Consider the following 13,995-nt stretch of genomic DNA (forward strand, 5'->3'; position numbering starts at 1 on the left):
AAATTCAGTGCAATTTATTGAGAAAAGAAAGTTCAGCATACTCATCACCAGAGGATCTACAGCTCAGGGAATTAGGGGACAGAAAGGAGTCAGGATCTGAAGCCCAGATGTAGGGAGGGTTCCCTGGGAACCAGCAGTCTGGAGATCTTGACCATGCACCCTCCAGCACTGAACCCATGACTCTGCCCTCCTCAGACAGTGCTTAGATGATTGGCTTCAAATTACCAACTCCCAGTAAGAAAGGGAGATGGGCCAGAGTGGGAACAGGCCAGGCTGTGAAGGCCAAGACTGGCTTGGACTCAGAGGTTGCTGTCCAAAGTAAGGGGCCGTTGCAGGAAGGTTTCCAGGGGCATCATCATCCCAGACCAGCAGCTGGACCTCCATGGCCCTGGGAAGGTCATGGGAGTAGAGAAACCAGAAGTTCAGCTTCTTCTCCAGGGAACTTGAGGAAAAATGTGGTTGACCCATGTGCATCCATTGATGCCAAGCAGAGAGTGGGAAACACTATTGCAGGCTGAGTGGGAAGCAGGTGGTTATAGAGATTTGGCACAGAAGATCACTTGGTGGAGTTATGCTGGCTTGAGCTCGTGGTCTGGGAAAAGCGGATACTGGTGCTGCCTCCACCACCAGACTTATAGCCACTGCCTCCAGAAGTCTGGACACTGCCAGAGCTGGAGCCCATTCCACTGTGGCTCATGGACATGCTACCTGCACCACCGAGCCTGCTCCCACTACTGCTGCTCTGGTAGCCCCCGCTGCTACCCCTGCCCCCAGTGCTGCCGCTGCTGACCCCTCCATAGCTGCTGCTGCTGCCGCCACTGACTGCTCCATAGGCACTGCTGCTGCCGCCACTGACTCCATAGCCGCTGCTGCTGCCGCCGCCTCTGTAGCCACCACTGCCACTGACCCCTCCAAAAACTCCACGGCTACTACCAGAGCTGCCACTTGTGCTGGTGACATTGCTGACCACTGCTATAAGACAACAGGCACACAATTCAGGCAAAGGGCCTGGGAAATGGGAAGCCAAGCACTGTATTACATCCCCACCCTGCTTGGCTCTGTGACTTCCAGAAAGATGCTAACTTATCTAATGCCTCAGTTTGCAAACCTTGAGAGTGAGCCTGGCCTCTAGTGCCTTCTAAGAATAAGAACCAGAAGTATCCACAGAAATTTCTGGTTTTCCAACCTAGGCCACTCCCCAAACCAGAGGAGTTTTATCTTTGGCCTGAGAGGTTGTCAGCTTATGCTAGGGGCAGAGCGTGTGGCCGAGGCCTGAGATCCTAGACACTGTCAGGTGGCCTGACCTCCTTGGATGGAACAGGCCTTCTTGCCTGAAGGTCAGTCAGTGAGGTTGTTTCTAGTTGCCCTTCTTACAACCCAGGGAGAGGGTTTTTTGAATAGACTACTTACAAATGCACACAGCACTCTGACACTCTCCAGACATCCTGAAAAGGAAGAGGAGAGGTGAATTATTTCTGCAATGAGTCAATAACCAGAGTTGAGAGTTCACAACTTTGGGAGCCACACCCTCCCATTTGCCCCACTAGGGGTTAAGCTCCTGCGAGAAGAAAGCCTATTCCAAGTCTGTTTCCATGACCGTATCTCCCCAGAAAGGGGGGTGCTTCAAGAGCTGAGACTTCCCACCCTTTTCCCCTTAGCACTTAGAGATTATCTTCTCTAGGCAAACTACTTGACACCCAGATCTGCCTTGATTGGCCTGTCCCCACCTCTCATCCCCTGCTAAGACCATCTTCCCACCTTAGCATGCTCTTTCATTTTTCTCAACTCAGCCCTGGATTTTTTTTTATCTCCAATTCTCCCTTTCCAAGAAGGCTTCCACAATGAGCCCTCCTGGGGTGGTGGTGACATGATGGGGGTTGTTCAGGGTGGAGAAAATATGGGAGGGGCTGACACTAAACGCAGGATGGATTTGAAATGCCCCACCTACACTGCCCATCTTCCTGTGTCTTGTTCATGAAGCAGGCACATCCACATATCTGAGAAGATATGGAATGGGTGTGCACACCTTGCCCATGTGTGCCCACTGGTGTTGACCACTTTCTCCTCATCCCATGACTCCTAGTACACTTGACATCATCTTCACTCTCGCTTTCCTTCTCATACTTGGGTTCTGCTTCCTTCATTAGATTGGGAGCTACCCGAGGACAGAGGGGTAGCTACCCCCGAACACATGATGCATTGGGCAGGAACTCAGAGGAAAGATCTCTCGATTCTTGACACTCCTTTAGCATTCAATAACCACTCGCTAAGACTTTGTCTGCTGCTTAATGTAGTATTATTTTCCAAGAGCATGGATGTATGAACCATCTCCCCATATGGGATTCATGGGTGGGGCTTGTAGGACTGTCTATATTGAGCTTTCCAATATGGAGCCAGTAGCCACATGATGCTATTTAAGTTAATTAAAATTAAATTAAATGTAAAACTCTGTTTCTCAGTTGCACTAACCATATTTCCAGTGCTTAAGTGGCCAATGGCTACTGTATTGGACAGCACAAGAATAGAACATCTTCATCATCTCAAAAAGTTCCAGTGGACAGCACCGGCCTATCACTTGTCATAATGCCAAATAACTTTGTGCAAATACATTGCACACAGTGAAGTTCAGTAGAGATATGTAACATAATATTGATGCCCATTAAACATTTGAGAGTTAGATGGTCTCAATGGACATAAAATAGTGGTACTTGAACCCTTGACTCTGTCATTCAAGACACTCCTTGCCCTTTGTCTGAGTGTTCCTCTCCTTATCATCTTGCCCACTTTTCACACTATCAAAGGTCACTCTAAAACCATATCTGGAGAATGGAGATCCCATGACCCCTCACCTGCACTCCTCTCCCTCCAGCAGCTTGCGGTAGGTGGCAATCTCCACATCCAGGGCCAGCTTGACGTTCATCAGCTCCTGGTAGTCACGCAGGAGCCGAGCCAGGTCATCCTTGGCCTTCTGTAGGGCAGCCTGCAAGTCTTGGAGCTTGGCATTGGCGTCCTTGAGGGCCATCTCTCCACGCTGCTCAGCCTCTGAAATTGCCGTCTGCAGGTTGGCATTCTGAGGTAGAAGATCAATTAGCATAGTGACCCGGAAACAAACACTTGATCTTTACTAGGAGTAGATCTCTTCCCCCACATCCTGCATCCCTTCCTCCTTTTCCTTAGAAATCTCAATGCAGCATGTGCAGAGAAAAGAAGTCCATTTTGCAATTGCTTAATTCATCTTTGGCGCATAGAAATCGACTTGTGGCTCATCAAGAAAGGGAGCACTAATTTGCTTTCCTATGCTGGTACAGGTAGTAGTGCTCTGGTTAGTCTCTAATCTTTTTTGCAAGACTGTTAAAAACTCTCTTGCCTAATCACTTTATTCCAATGATACAGAACAGCCATCAAGGTTATGTGAAATGTGTGAGAAACAGCTTCACTAAGGGCAGATCCTGCTGAGAGCTGAGTGTTTAAGTCCAGCACTGCAGCTGCAAGATTTGCTAGGCAAACTGGAATAAGCAAACATCTTTCTTGAGTGAGCATTCCAAGAAGCTCAACCTCCAAAAGAAACATCTGGAAAAACAGAGTTTCCCAAAGACTGTGCTATCCCACATGTGACACCATGAAAGGATGGAGAGAGCATGTAGCAGAGGAGCAGAGCTTGTGCTGCTTCTCTCCAGGGCCCAGAAGACCTCCGGGATCTCTCCGTTAAACCCAGCCCCACCTGCTTCTTGACATTTTCAATCTCAGCCCGTAGCCTCTGGATCATCCTGTTGAGCTCCATGATCTCACTCTTGGTGTTCTTCAGGTCACCCCCGTGCCTGCCAGCTGTGGTCTGCAGCTCCCCAAGCTAGCAGAGGAAAAACCAATCAAAATGGCTTTTGCAAAGTGTTGGCACATTCTTGATGAAGGTCATCAGGATCTAAGGACACAAGGAGGGTTCCCACCTTGCTCTGGTACAGGGCCTCAGCTTCAGCCTTGCTCCTCTGGGCAATCTCCTCATACTGGGCACGGACCTCAGCAATGATGTTGTCCAGGTCCAGGCAGCGGTTGTTGTCCATAGACAGAACTACAGACGTGTCGCTGACATGGCTCTGCATCTGGGACAGCTCCTGCAGGAAACATGGATCGTTACTCTCACCATCCCCTGGCCCAGGGGATGCTGGGAATGCTCTACTAGCAGAGATATTCCAAGGATGGGGCTAGAAGTGGATCTGTTGGAAAAATAAGCTCACACTTTATGCCTGGCTACAGCCTAAAGGATGTTAGACAACAAGGCTAAAGGAAATATGCAAAATATGGAAATATAATCAGGCTGTCAGCCTGAAAGTATCAGCCAGTGAGTCCTATTGTGTAAGTTTCCATGGGCCCCCAGCAGGGAGGAATATTATGAAGAAGCCAGCTATAATATGAGTATAGGAGCCAGAGAGAAGGTGCAGAGCAAAATGGCCTGAGGACCTGTGGCTCAGGTCTATGCAGACTGAAGGAGCTCAGTTAACATTTCCCAGGTGGGGTGGAGCTGAGTCCTGAGCCCCATTGCTGGTTTTGTAAGTGTTGTGCTGTTTGGCTGTCTCCTGAACTTATGCTTGGGAAGAATCAGACAGGAAGGTTCTGGAGCTTGCAAACCAAGGAATCACCATCTCATAGAGGGTCCTCAGGAAGCTGACTTCATCTGTCAGGCTGTCCACTTTGGCCTGCAGCTCCACCTTGTTCATGAAAGCCGCATCCACATCCTGCAGAGGAGGTTAGAAACCCAGAGAATGACCCTCTGTTCCCCTCCCACCCAGTGGCTCTTTCCTAAGCCCTCATGTCTCATCTTTGTTCCTCCCCTAGCTCTCCTTCTAACTGTGACTTCTCATCTTCCCTTTTAAAATAAGGAAACTCAAAGTGGCTTTCTTCCTTTTCCTTGCTTGACATGTCAAATCCTAATGCTTTAACAAAATACAAACCATAAGGCACCATCTGATTAAAGGTAGAAATTAAGAGTAACCATCTGATTTTAGGGTAGAAAAAAATTTACCTAATATGTATGTGACTTTGGTTGTGTAGTACCAGAAATCCCACCCTCCTGAACAGAAATTAGGGTATTCTCACTACTTCACTTTTATGATGACTGGTTTAAATATGCTACAAGTATTTGTTGATTGTTATTAATAGCATCTGGAGTACATTTGTAGGCTGAAAATCTTGATTAATTCTACACATAAAGCGCTCATTATTAGTTCGCATTGCTAATCAGCTCATTAGTCACAGTAACATTTTAACATACTTTCCCATGGTAATGTACCTAGAGCAGCTTCCTTCATTAAACATTTCATTTCCAAAAATGTAAGGAAAAGTGTCAATCTCACACACCATATAAGGTCACTGTGCCCCAGAACAGCTGGCTGTGCACTCTCTCCATGGGGGCAGCTCCCAGAAAGGGAACCTGGATATGCTGGTCCAGGCTCACCTACCTTCTTGAGCCCCACAAACTCATTCTCTGCCGCAGTTCGTTTGTTGATTTCATCTTCATACCTGGAACAACAAGAGGCACACATTTGAACACTGGCATTTCAGAAGTGGAAAAGAGAGATGAGGATTCCAGGCGCTCTTCTCACCAGTGCAGAGACAGGACCAGCTTCATGGGCATGTGCAGTTACACGGGACCCTGGGCTCAGGGTCCTCACACTCAGCTCAATGCTGGCACCATATTGACATTCTTTCTTTTCTTTTTTTTTTTTTTTTTTTCTCTGAGACAATGTTTCACCCTGTCACCCAGGCTGGAGTGCAGTGGCACAAACATGGCTCACTGTGGCCTCAACTTCTCAGGCTCAGGCAATCCTCCTGCCTCAGACTCCCAAGTAGCTGGAACCAGAGGCATGCACCACCACATCCAGCCAATTTTTTAATTTTTAGTAGAGACAAGATCTCACTTTGTTGCCCAGGCTGGTCTCGAACTGCTGGCTCAAGTGATTCTCCCTCCTCAGCCTCCCAAAGTACTGGGATTACAGGCATGATTGAAATTCTTAATAATTTTGTAACTAGGTTCCTGCATTATCATTTTGCACTGAGCCCTGAAAATCATGTAGCTAGTCCTGCCCAGAGACCTCTTAGAGCTCAGGGCACTGCCTGGCCCTCTTCCCTCTAAATCCAGTGATGGGCAGAGGTATGGGCAGTCAGGGTGAGAGGGCAGACTTCAAGGAGCTTGACTACTTGCCTAAGCTCTTTGACTGACTTTGCAAAGCACAATGTGTGCGTATGGAACCCAGTGAAATAAATGTTTGCTCTCATTGGGCATTTCTACCTGTTTCCTCTGTTTCTGTTTTACTTAATTACAGTTACTTCTTGTAAGAATTTCAGTTAAAAATGAATTCATATCTTCTGAATGCATCAGAGTGGTGGAATTCCTGCCTGTTAAGGACTAAAATCTACTACCAAGAGTTTGTATTTCATAAAGCTTGAGGAATTGGACTGATTCTAGGAGAAAAGAGGTCTCTGGGCAGGACCTCTTTCTTTCCTCTAGGAGGAAAGAGGTCTCTGAAACCTCTTTTGGGAATGTGAATCTGAGTTGCCACTGGATTCCCAGAGCCCAGCACAGAGCCTGCCACAGAGCGGGTGCCCACCAGGTTCGTACGGTTGAATTGGAATAGGCCTCTGCAGAGCAGGTGCCCGTCCCTGTGGGTTCTGATCCTGGGGAAGTTGGGAGCTCCCTCCCACCTTGAGAGGCCCAGTTTGCTCCTCACAGACCTCAACGGGTATGGACTGCAACATGGAACGTTGAGGAGGAGGCAAACCAAAACTGCAGAACAGGACATTGGATGAGACTCACTGAAAGAGGCCTTTACCAAGTTCAGCCCTGGACATCTGCCTAGAATCCCCAGGAGCTAGGGGAGCGCTCACACTCCTGAGGCCTGCCCCCACACCTATGATTCAGAATACCTAGGACTGGAATACAGGAATATGCATTGTTGACAAGTGTCCAAGGTGATTCCTATGTACAGTCAAGTGTGTCAGACTCCTCATCCTAAAGGGTTCTAAACTCTGGGAGGACTCTTTTGTCCTTCTGGGCTGGAATAGGAGGGGGCCCACCTGGAGACTGAAATCTGTGTCATAGCCACTTGGGAGTCTCAGTCCCCACCCTCTCACTCCCTTCTGCTTGGTCATGCTTCACTCAATAAATCCATCCCAGAGTATTGACTGAAGGCACAGTTGGGAAAAGCTGAAATCTCAAATTAGGACCACACTTCCCTGCTAATTCCCCAGAAGGGGAAACTCCCCAGGAGGAACCCTCACTTCTTTTTGAAGTCTTCCACCAGGTCCTGCATGCTTTTCAGCTCTCCCTCCAGGTTCCCCCTCTCTGCTAGAAGTGAATCCAGCTGCTTGCGTAGGAAGTTGATGTAGGATTCAAAACAAGGCTCCAGGCTGCTGGGCCCCAAGCCAGTGGTCTGCTGCTGGAGCAGTTCCCACTTGGTCTCCAGGACCTTGTTCTGCTGTTCCAGGAACCGCACCTGCATCAAAGGGGGAAGAAAAGGAGTCAGCCTCTTGAGTTGGGCATGTGGGGCTGCCCATCCCACATGGTAGAAATGTGGAGAAGGAACCCAGTTCTTCAATCTGCAATTTCCCCTGTTTTTTAATTTGGGAAAGATGAAGATTTAGAAAAGAGAGAACTAGAAGTTGTTGAGTGATTATGCCATACCTGTTATTTTCATGTATTTCCATCACATTTAATCCTCACAACCACCTATAAAGGAGTTGCTGTGATCCCCATTTTGTAGATAAGGCAACTGAGACTCAAAGAGTTTAAGTTTCCCAAAATGACAAGTCTACTGAGTGACAAAGCTAAGAATCAAACCCAGGACTGCCCTGGGTCTATAGGGGTCCTTCAGAATACAACTAAAGGAAGTCAGCACAAATAAAGTTTGTCATTGTTTTTTAGATGTAAGCTTTTTTCAGCTCCATAAAGGCAGTGAAAACAGTCAATGAGGTCTAACATTTCTTTAGAAGTTTCACATATGAAGACCACCTTCATATGATGTGATGTATTTCCATGTGATGGAAACACATGAAAATAACAGGTATGGCGTAATCACTCAACAAATTCTAGTTCTGTCTTTTCTAAATCTTCATCTTTCCCAAATTAAAAAACGAGAAATTCACTTCAGATCCTGGACTCAGTACCACACAGACCCAGCACACCCTCATCTGCCCCAGCATGGACAGCTCAATTTAACATTGGCTGAAGCACAGTGTTGTTTGGAAGGTAAGGCAGCTGCCAATACTCTTCATTTAGAGGCAGCCCCAAGATCTGTGCTAACACAGTTTTTGATTACTAGCTAGTTTGGATTATCAAGCAATTGCTTTTCAGGAGAAATTAAAGTAACTGCAATAATTTTATGACTAATGGCTCATTCTTCAAAGAGCTAAGAGTGTGTTTGGAGCCCCACTTCATTTACCCTCATCTCACTCTTAGTAGGAAACCAGGACCAGGAATTCTTCCCCCCATTTCACAGCTGGAAAAACAAGGCCCAAAAAGTGAAAGAGGCATGATCGCTATCTTGTAGGGACCAAGGCAGCACCAGGACAAGAGCCAGGCACCCCTACCCTGTGTCTCACAGGTCCCCATGGCATCTTTCTACACCAACCCCTGGGCACTCCAAACCCTCCACAGCACCTCTTGGCCTTGCCCTCACCTTGTCAATGAAGGAGGCAAACTTGTTGTTGAGGGTCTTGATCTGCTCCCGCTCCTGGGCCTTTACTTGTCCAATCTGGGGGTCGATCTCCACATTGAGGGGCTGCAGGAGACTCTGGTTGATAGTCACTTCCTGAATTCCCCCAGAAAAGCCCCCAGGGACAAAGCCACCAGGACTGCCAAAGCTGCCAAGCCCACCAAAGACACTAGGACCACCAAACCCACCAGCTCCACCAAAGCCACCAGCCCCTCCAAAACCACTACCTATTCCTCTGCCACCACCAAAGCCACCACCATAGCTGCCCCCAAAGCCACCTCCATAGCCACCTGCAAAGCCACAGCTGCTCTGCCCTCCCACAAAGCCTCCAGCCCGGGAGCCACCAGCTGCCACGCTGATGGAGATGCTCTTGTTGCCACCCAGGTTGTAGAGGCTGCGAGTGCCAAAGCCGCCTGCTCCACTCCGGAAGCCACAGGCCCCTCCACCAGCTACCCCAGAGCGGGCCACACAGCTCATCCTGCTGCTGCCGGAGACCATGGCAGAGCGGCCGGAGAAACCCTGGCTCCTGCCACTGAAGGATTTCTTGCAGACTTGTCTGTTCATAGTGAGAGAGCTTGGAGGTGACCTAGTGATCACTTAGCAAGAGCTGAGAGCTGAGAGGGATGGGGACAAGAGAGGAGACTGGCCTTTATACACCAGGGAGTTTGGCTTGGCAAAAGGAGAGGCAAGCAATTAGTTGAGAGTCATCTTGGGTTTGGTTTGCCTCGTAGGCATTAAGTTACTTCTTGGTTCCCAACACACCTCAAAGATAATCCTCTGGGCCAGAGTGGCTTTGCTTTCTTAGCTTAATCACCTAAACTTGCCTCAGTTGACAAAATGCTAGAGCTCTCCTCCCTCTCTTTGTGTGATGTCCTCAAGGGTTTCAGGGAACCCAAGCAGCACCTGATCCAGCAAGAGGAAGCAGCTTTAGACACCAGGGGATCAGGAGCCATGAGCTCCCTGACACAGGGGTGAGGACCAGGCAACCACTTCCGGATGGGCTGGGTCCCTCCCTGCAGCACCACAGTGTCCACAGGCTCCCGCAGTGGCTGTACCCATCTCTCCTATCATTGGGCTTTGTCTTCCAGTGGCATGCCACCTGTGCCCAACTCTTCAGAGGGCCTGGAGTGGGAACGGAAGTGAGAGGGGCCCAGACCCACAGAGTCTGCTCTGCTAGCACCTCAGCCAAAGGCATCCATCTCAGCAAACCTGGAGTTTGGGCTGAGAAATACTACTTATGGGAAAGAAATTACAGTGGAGCTAAACACATCTAGCTCCTGGAACAGGAAGCAAACAAGTATGAGGTTTGGGAAGAGGAGGAGGCATGCACAGTGGAGAGCCTCAGACCAAGCCCTCCCCCCACCATCCTAGACTGACAGCAGGCGATTTCTGGACCCAGAAGCAAGAGGGGACAGAATCTGGGAACTCTCCAGCTGGCTGGTAGAGTCGGTTCAAGGACCCCATTTATCTTAGAAGGACAGTGCATGTTGTGTCTAGGCCCCAACTCAGATCTTCTGGAGGGGATCCCCTCCCTGCTTTACTCCCTGGTCTGGGTCAGATGCCCCTCCTTGTCTTCCCACCATACCCTGTACTTTTTCCATCATGACCCTGATGTAAAGTATACTTACCTGCTTACTTGTCCATACCCCACCGGTCCCTGAGCTTCTTGAGGGCAAGGCTTGAGTCCTGCCCATTCTAAATTATCCTAAATGTCTAGCTCCTAGCATAGGGTAAGCATAGCACAAACGTGTTAACTGACTGATGACTGATGTCTAAGACTGCAAATACCTAAAACCAGCTCCCACCCCAGCCCTGTGAATGAAAATCTTCAGAGGAAGGGCTTGAGAGTTTGCATTTTTAACAAGCCTTCCAGGTCATTCTTATAATGCAGGATGTCTGGGAAGCCCTGGTCCAGACCATGGCTGCACCACAGGGGCCAGGAGTAGGAGGATGGAGGACGCTTGATGGCAGAATGAACGACACATGATGAGTTGCTGCTCTCACTGCCAAGAGCTCAGCGGACCCCCACTCCCATCCAACCCACCTCCACACCCAAACACATCACACAGGGCAAGACCAAATCCTCAGGTTGTTGTCTGCATAGGAGATTTCACACATATGACAGGAGAGGGGGCACTGATTCTAGACTCCCTAAGAAATTGGTGGGGAGTCTATCTCCAGAATTCCAGCCAAATTGGCAGTGGGCGCTCTTTCTGAGTTTCTAGTTTCTGAACAGTCCAGTCTAGGAGAGAGGATTGATTTGAAAACCTGGGAACCACCATGAGTTGAGCAACTTCAAGAGCTCTGCAGCCAATTTTCAGCTCTCTGCTCTGCAGCTTGTCTGGCATCAGATCCCAGATCCACTATCCACCAGCTTTTAGGCCTTGGACAAGTTACTTAACTTTTATGTGTCTCGTTTATCAACTGTAAAATGGAACTAAGAATGGCAAGTACTTCATGGGGTTATTGTGAGCATTAAACAAGTTAAGTAAATATAAAATGCTTAGCCCAGTGCTTGACACGTAGCAAGCGCTGTATGTTTAGCTACTGCCAGTACTCTATTTGGGAGAATGGGGAAGCGATAACGTGTTTGGCCCTGGCTGTTCTCAAGACAACTTTGCATCCCTAAGAAGCTCACTAGAAAAGAGAGAGACCTATACTGAATAGGGTTGGGTTGGGTGACCTTGGGCCACAATTTAACGTAAGTCTGTGTTCTAATCTGCCAAACCCTTTCCTACCTTACTGGTTTGTGGTGAGACTTGCAGGATAATGTAACTGAAAGTCCTTTGAAAATCACAAAATTCCACACAGGAGTAAGATAGCTGTGGTCTAACAGAAAACAGAAAACCTGTCATTGTGGAATTCCAAAGGTTCAATTCCTGGGTTCAAATCCTATGTCTACCTCTTACTATGTATTGACCTTGGACAAGGTACTTGACTTCTCTCTCTCATTTGTAAAAGGTGGCATTGATCCTACTTGCAGGATTGTTTTGAAATTTAAATACATAGTATTCAGCAATATATATTTGGATTTTTAAATTAACATCATTCTTCCACAGATAATCCAGGAAGAGGATTTCATGTTGAGTTCTTCCATGAGACATTTACTCCACCCATCAATTGAATGACAGCCCCCCTGGTAAGGTCTTTCCTCATATTCTCTGGATCCTTTAAAAGCAGATCACATGCCCTTCCTGGAAAGAAAGCTGAGCCAGGCTCAGCTGAAGCTCCAGGTAAGAGCCCAAAGCAAACAAGAACAGACTTAAGTATCTCTGATTCCCTTCCCTCCCTTGGCTGCAGTGCTGAGGTGGTGAGTGGCAGCCTCTGACGTGTGGCTCGCTTCTACCACCCTGGCATAGGCTGGAGAAGCATGGTGGAAAAAGGTGATGTACAGATCACAAAAGCACGGGTTTGGGCTGGGTCACCTAATCCGTGTCGCCTGAGCCTGCCAAAGCATCACCTTGTTTATCAGATGGAGATTGTCTTCTCAGCAGTTGAATGGAGCTGCTGGAAATACCGAGAGTTGCAGTCCTCAGCAACATTGCCCTTATTCACTGTAGGATCTTTCAGAACAGTATCTAAAGGATCTTCCCACTGCCAGCAATCTGAGTTCCAATCCCTCACCTGCTGGAACCTTCTGTGTAAAGCTTGCCAGATGGCTGAGCACCCTGGATTTTTATTTCCCCACCTATAAAATCGGGGGTACTAAAACCAAGTAGTTATTCCCTCTAACCAAATTGCTCTCTGGCAGTCAACTGCGGTGAGAAGACTTCAGATTGCCTGTAACATAATTATGAGTGAAGGAATGCATCATAAGACAGTAGTCATTATCCTTGGTCAAAGTGGGCAGACGTCCCTCTCCACCACCATCTGCTGAGGATGAGGAAGCTATGGCTGCTGCCTCTTTCTCCATGGAGGTTCGCAGATCCCATTTTCAAGATAATCACCAATTTGTTCTCAAAAATAAAAAACAGAATAATTAACGTTCTGGGTATGCCACCCCTAGACTAGGAATTAGCATTCTTTTCTTGTTGACATAAAAGCTTGTTACTAATGAAGCAACTGTAACCAATGAACAGTAAAAATAATTACCATATAGAGCAAGATTTATAGTGAAAGCTTGATAAAGAAGCAAACATCTAAGTACAACTAAATCCTTATGTTACTAAGGTCTTAGCTGTTAGCAATCACAATTTGTTCTGATTCTGGTCTTATCTCTACACTTGATTAAAACACACTCCAGCTCACCCCTAATTCTTTATCTGGTACTTGGATCTCTCCCAGGGCATATGCAGGGCAAAATTCTATCTCCCAAGATGGCCCTGATTAAAAGGTTCTGTGATTATATAAATTTTGGAAAATGAAATTTTCCAAAAAATGAAAAAAGTCTATGGCTCTTTCTTGGGATTTTAGTAAAGTTATTTAGCAAATTAAAAGCCCTAAGAAGTCCTATAGAAAATAATCTTTTTGCCTTAATTTAATCACAGCTTCCCAAATTTAACAACAAAATATTTCTATCTTAACAACCACTAACATGCTGCCAAGTATAGTCGGGAAACACTAGTCCAACTAGCCATCCAGGATGGATGAGAATGTGCCCATAGGGGTTAGGGCATAAGGAGACATCCTCATCCCTGGAGAGGAAGCACTTGCTCCAAGTGAGATAGCAGGAAGCTAAGAGCAGACTGAGGCCTGGGGTTGAAGATGCAGCAAGGGCACTGGGGTGCTGAAAACTGTGCAGGTTCTCTAAAGACCAGCTCTCCTGTCAATGAATATTTCTCACCAGTAAATGGATTTGGCTGGATATTTCCAAACACCATGGCTCTTTCACAGGCATGCTGGATTTTCTGGAACTCAAATAACTGCATCTCCTCCTCTCTTCCCTTGCAGTTTGAAAGAGTGGAAAATATGGAAGCCTTGGAATTAGACAAGCCTGTATTCAGATCCCAGCCTTGCCACTTTCCAGTTGCATGGCATCAGGCAAGGCGTTTTACCCTCTGGGCCTCAGTTTCTCATTCAGCAAATTGGAGTTAGCACAGCGTCCTCATGGAGTTGTAGTGGGAACTGTAGGAGGTAAAGTTGGAAAACCCTTACACGAGGCAGGTGCTCAACACATGGCAGCTCTTGTGATGATGATGTCAATGTAGGAAGCCCTCCTAGAAGGTGTCAGTTCAGAGGCTGAAGAGGAAGGAGGAGTTATAAGGGGTAGCCTGGTATAGGGTCAAGGCAATAGTGAAGTCTTTGATTATTTTTGCAACAGGTTGCAAGGAATCATAGTGTCTATATTGGG

General features: G+C 47.5%; 1 protein-coding gene across 1 annotated transcript; it reads right to left on the bottom strand.

The window, feature by feature from the left end:
- On the bottom strand, positions 1-9,319 carry KRT76 (keratin 76). Its single transcript, XM_001097589.4, has 9 exons — positions 8,670-9,319; positions 7,273-7,487; positions 5,454-5,514; positions 4,635-4,730; positions 3,945-4,109; positions 3,722-3,847; positions 2,850-3,070; positions 1,411-1,445; positions 1-972 (listed from the first exon to the last, which is right to left on the bottom strand). The coding sequence occupies exons 1-9, from the start codon at positions 9,267-9,269 to the stop codon at positions 557-559; spliced, it is 1,935 nt and encodes a 644-aa protein (XP_001097589.3). The 5' UTR covers positions 9,270-9,319; the 3' UTR covers positions 1-556.
- Between the last annotated feature and the right edge of the window lie 4,676 nt (positions 9,320-13,995).

Source organism: Macaca mulatta, chromosome 11, assembly GCF_049350105.2.
Source record: "Macaca mulatta isolate MMU2019108-1 chromosome 11, T2T-MMU8v2.0, whole genome shotgun sequence".
NCBI classification, from domain to species: domain Eukaryota; kingdom Metazoa; phylum Chordata; class Mammalia; order Primates; family Cercopithecidae; genus Macaca; species Macaca mulatta.

What these genes read in the sequence shown, in the direction of transcription:
- KRT76 (XM_001097589.4), bottom strand. Translation starts at nt 9,269, where the DNA reads ATGAACAGACAAGTCTGCAAGAAATCCTTCAGTGGCAGGAGCCAGGGT. An exon ending in TTGCCTCCTTCATTGACAAG is followed by an intron (nt 7,488 to 8,669) that starts GTGAGGGCAAGG and finishes CCTTTGATGCAG; the next exon opens with GTGCGGTTCCTGGAACAGCA. An exon ending in AGGCCCTGTACCAGAGCAAG is followed by an intron (nt 3,848 to 3,944) that starts GTGGGAACCCTC and finishes TTCCTCTGCTAG; the next exon opens with CTTGGGGAGCTGCAGACCAC.